Raw genomic sequence first — 4880 nt, forward strand, 5'->3', positions numbered from 1 at the left:
GAATACATAGATTAAATTTCTCTATTGTATTCTTGTTCATGCAAAAAAAGTTTTAAAGATATTAACATAAATCATTTGGTTTAATATAAAATTTGTAAAAATATTGTATTTTGATGAATTAGTTAATTGTTTGATTCCGCTTTAATTTTATTTTTTAATTCAACTGTATCTGTATTTATGAAATAGGATAATTTTTTTTAGCTTTCTATCTATCTATCATCTTTATTCTAAAAGATGAAAATCCGTCTATTCAGATCTGTCTATCTAATCATTTACTCATCTATTTACCTATCCATTTAGTTAATTTTCTGTCTATTTATCCATCTCTCTATGTATTTATGTATCTATATCTTCTGTGGAAAAGAATAACTTCATATGACTATCTATCAATCCTAAATCATAATCAAACCTAACCTGAAATATCATAATCATGGGGAGTTGCCATTTTTTAGAAGAAGGGGTGTGGGGGGGATACAACAAAATAGGGAGAACGGGGCCTAAACTTCTCTCTTAATCTGTATTTAATCATCTATCTATCTATCTGACTAAATGTCTATCTATCTATCCTTGTGTGTATCTATTATGAATCTGAGAATATTAAATCTGATATCAAATAATTAATCAACATATCACGGTTGTAATCCAGAAGCTATTTAGCGGAGAACAAAAACATGAGGATTTTAGAATATTAAACTCATGACTCATGAAGTTTAATTATCAAATAATTGTACAGAAAGGATTAAAAATCAGAAACCCACACTCCGATACCTACATAAAGTGACGTAATTAATTTGACAGAATTCAACAGTTTTGTAAATTGAAAAACGACAATATTTTTCCCATTTTTACATCGATATTAAACATTTTAAAGATGCCAAAAATCAAACCAAGTCTTATGCACGTTCCACTTAACTAAAATAGCTACATGACTGGTAGGACTTTGAGACCTCGGAGCTCCAATAGTTTTGATTTTATGCACAAGTATGACAAAAGCAAATTGATTTGGTTATATATCAGAAATTCAAAAAAAAATTTCGCTATTATAGCTCTTTAATAGTAAGAATTATGATTGAAAACAATATAAAATATAAATTTTTTGTGCAATATACATTAGCTTGATATTGTTCAGCCTAAAACATATTTTCTGTTCAATCCACTTTGGAAATACAGGTGAAGTATCTTTATATATCTAAACATATCTAAACTAAGAGAATCTGGATCATTAACAAGGTTTTACTAACATTCCTTCCCTCACAATACGCTACCTAACATTCTTACTTACTTTTAGGAAGGTGATAGGAAATTGTGGGGGGGGGGATGAGGAGATTTTAAAAAATTATATCTTATTTTTGTTTGGAAAATTATTCATTGAATTCTTAGATTAGAAAAAAATCTACAAAAATCCCCCCAATCTTTCAACTTCAGACAATGTTAAAATGTTTTAGAGCATTTTTAAGCGAATTATATTTTAATTGGCCACACACATTCGTTGTGTTGTATAGACTTAACCGTTTTACTAAACATGATCTTTATGTACTGCTTTTACATAAACATTATGTTAATGTACTGCGTTTATATAACCATGATGTTAATGTACTGCTTTTACATTAACATGATCTTAATCTACTGCTTTTGAAGAAACATGATCTTTATGTATTGACTTTACACAAACAAGAACTTTAAGTACCCTTTTACATAAACATGATCTTAATCTACTGATTTTACATAAACATGATCTTTATGTACTGATTTAAGACAAACATGATCTTTATGTACTGTTTTTACATTAACATGATCTTTATGTACTGCTCTTAAACAAACATGCACTTTATGTACTGTTTTACACAAAACTATCTTAAAGTACTGAACTTACAAACATATAATCTTATTTTGTGCAATGTACAATGTACAATGCACAATGTACAATGTACAATGCACAATGTACAATGCACAATGTACAATGTACAATGCACAATGTACAATGCACAATGTACAATGTACAATGTAAATTATGGACAATCGCGCCCCTAACATTTTCTAAGAGAAGAAGAAGAAAAGAAGTTGAATATGAGAAGCAAAGTTTAGAAAAAAAGTGCAACATTTGAGAGCCACAATATAGAACAGAGTTGAATAGAATAGATTATGATAGCCTAGAGTAGAATAGAATAGAAAAGACAGGTTTGAATCAGATATAAAAACTTTAAGCTGATTGAAGGGTTGCCCGAGGTTCAGGTTTCAGAAAGCGTGGTATGCTGCGTACAGGTCACCAATACCACGTAGAACACCCCCCTCCACACTCCTACAGCTTAGCGCTAGAGTGTCCCCCATGACTGCGTAGAACAGGAATTTCTCCGAGTGCTCTACTGGACTGAGAACCAATAGGGCGCGTCTAGATTGTAGTGTGCGCCCCCTGCTGCGCGCCGGTATAGTGCGCAACCTCAAAGATGTTCATGTGTGATACATTATGGTCAGTCAGTCCCCCACTATGGAGACTGTTGTCCTATGTCCCGCTGATTTTAGTTTATGTCCCGCAACGATCTCACACGGGATCCTACCTTGCCGGGAGCTAAGTGTTTGGACATCTACTGAGGTAGACAAAGGTACACAGTTCCTACCATGGAAGGGAAGCGTCAAGGCGGAGATTCTTCCGCCCTTTCTCCGCCTTCCAGAATATGATCTCCGCCATAGGTTCGGCCTCCATGATGAGATCAAGGAGGACTCCGGACTCCCTGTCCGCCACTGTAACTGGGTTCGGTTCCTCCGATACTCCCTGGTTATGACACCAGAGGTCAACATCATAGGATCCAAGAATATTGCCGGAGAACCAGTCTTCGAGGTCATCCGTTCCCTTGAGCCAGGCAGTGAACTGGTCGCGTTCCTTGTTCCTGAATCTCCACAGGAACTGATGCTTCTGCCTGCAATACAGTTCCTGAGACAAACCTTGTTCAAAACCTATATAGAGAACGTACTCCATGAGAGTCCACTAGATCTCTCCAGGTCATTAATCAATCAATCATCTCCGTCTCCGGATATTAGTCAACACTCCATCAAATCAGAGAATACAGAGAGTGAAGGAAATATTTCAAGAGATACAATTTCTACAATTTCTCCGCCATTAAACCGGTTAAATGTAAACATAAACAATAACAAACTAAATCCCCCAAGAAGATCAAAAACAATGCTACCTTGTGATACATGTGGGAAAATATTTGACCGACCTAGCCTGCTGAAAAGACACATTAGAGTCCACACTGGAGAACGGCCTCATGTTTGTGATTTATGCAACAAAGGATTCTCAACAAGCAGTAGTTTAAACACGCACAGAAGGATCCATACCGGGGAGAAACCGCACAGATGTGAGGTGTGCGGAAAAACGTTTACAGCTTCCTCTAATCTTTACTATCACAAGATGACCCACATAAAGGTATTTAAAGAGCAATCTCACTTTATCCTTTACAGCCTCCTGCTATTCTATTTATTGGTTTAGTGTATACAAAACAAAAGCGAGAAATACAACAGCTAAACCTTTCATTCTTTAAATCATAATTTTGCAAGGATTTTGCACATTTATTGCTTCTCCCCTCAATGGGAGGTTTGCAAATTTATTGATGAACCATGACAAAATAAATGTTATGCTAAATTATAAGTGTCTACGTTTATAATACATAAAAAAGTAACCTTTACAATAAAATCTTGAGTTTTATTAACCATAAAACATTTAATATTTCATATTGGTTAAAACCTGTAATATATTATTTTAGGAGAAACCGCATAAATGTAATCTCTGTTCTAAATCCTTTCCAACTCCTGGAGATTTAAAATCCCACATGTACGTTCACACCGGTACATGGCCATACAAATGTGATATTTGTACACGAGGGTTTGGTAAATTAACAAACTTAAAGAACCACATGCATCAGCACGAGGCCGGAGGCAGGCTGGATGTAGAGGACGAAAGTTCGGAGGATATCCAGGATACACTGGATACACAGGATACATTGGATACACAGGATACACAGGATACAAGTCCTATCAAGGATTTTCTTCTAAATATGGTAAAAAGCCAGGTTGAGCAGCCCAGGATGGAAGAGAGTAAAACTATGGGTTTTCCAATCCTTTTCCGACCAATTAACATGTAGATTTACAATACGTCCTCATATACATCAGCTCATGTTTCTTCATTTGAAAAACGGCTTTATAAACAGTTTAAACAATCTTGTGAGAAAACATATTTAGAGCTCATGATATTGCAGGATTACAGCACTCAAATATCTGTGATTTAGTAGCAAAATATAAAAATTTGTCCTTAAAGGAGCCAATGATAATTCAAATAAACTGTGATTGAATAACTAGAATAAATATCATTATTGAAATTGTTAAATAATAAAATAAATTTTCATGTCTTTTTTCTTTTTGTTTTGTTTAGAATGTAGTAAATGATGTGTCAACCTTTATAGTGGAATTGCATGTTAGGACCGATAATTATTATTGTTTGTTTATGTTAATCAGTTTATGTTATACAGTATATGTTACTGGTACAGTTAAAGAAACTTAACATTTTGGTGGCTTACAAGTTTTAAGAATCTTGGTTCAAATCATTTCATTGATTTTAGTTAAACTATTTCAAATATTCAAAACTAAGGTTTGCTTTTATTTTCTGTTTTTTACAATAATTGGTTAATACTAATTATTTTTTTGGGTTTATTTTTATATGCATAAACTTATTAATGCTTCCATCTTATACTTTTAAAGATCAAAACAAAATATTGGGTTTTTCGCATTTCCTTCATCTTAAACCGGAACCCATTTAATCCTTTATCTGAGGAACAACTAAGAATGAGAAAGATATCGCCATTTTTCATCTTGAAAGGTGTTGAATT

General features: G+C 33.8%; 1 protein-coding gene across 1 annotated transcript; it reads left to right on the top strand.

The window, feature by feature from the left end:
- Nucleotides 1-2483: 2483 nt before the first annotated feature.
- LOC111712378 (zinc finger and SCAN domain-containing protein 2) lies at nt 2484-4406 on the top strand. The gene is made up of 2 exons (XM_023486962.1): nt 2484-3424; nt 3762-4406. Exons 1-2 carry the CDS (start codon nt 2486-2488, stop codon nt 4137-4139), a joined length of 1317 nt encoding a protein of 438 aa, XP_023342730.1. The 5' UTR covers nt 2484-2485; the 3' UTR covers nt 4140-4406.
- Nucleotides 4407-4880: the final 474 nt, after the last annotated feature.

The sequence above is a fragment of the Eurytemora carolleeae genome, unplaced genomic scaffold, assembly GCF_000591075.1.
Source record: "Eurytemora carolleeae unplaced genomic scaffold, Eaff_2.0 scaffold1229, whole genome shotgun sequence".
Lineage (NCBI taxonomy): Eukaryota > Metazoa > Arthropoda > Copepoda > Calanoida > Temoridae > Eurytemora > Eurytemora carolleeae.

What these genes read in the sequence shown, in the direction of transcription:
- LOC111712378 (XM_023486962.1), top strand. Translation starts at nt 2,486, where the DNA reads ATGGAGACTGTTGTCCTATGTCCCGCTGATTTTAGTTTATGTCCCGCA. An exon ending in ACAAGATGACCCACATAAAG is followed by an intron (nt 3,425 to 3,761) that starts GTATTTAAAGAG and finishes ATATTATTTTAG; the next exon opens with GAGAAACCGCATAAATGTAA.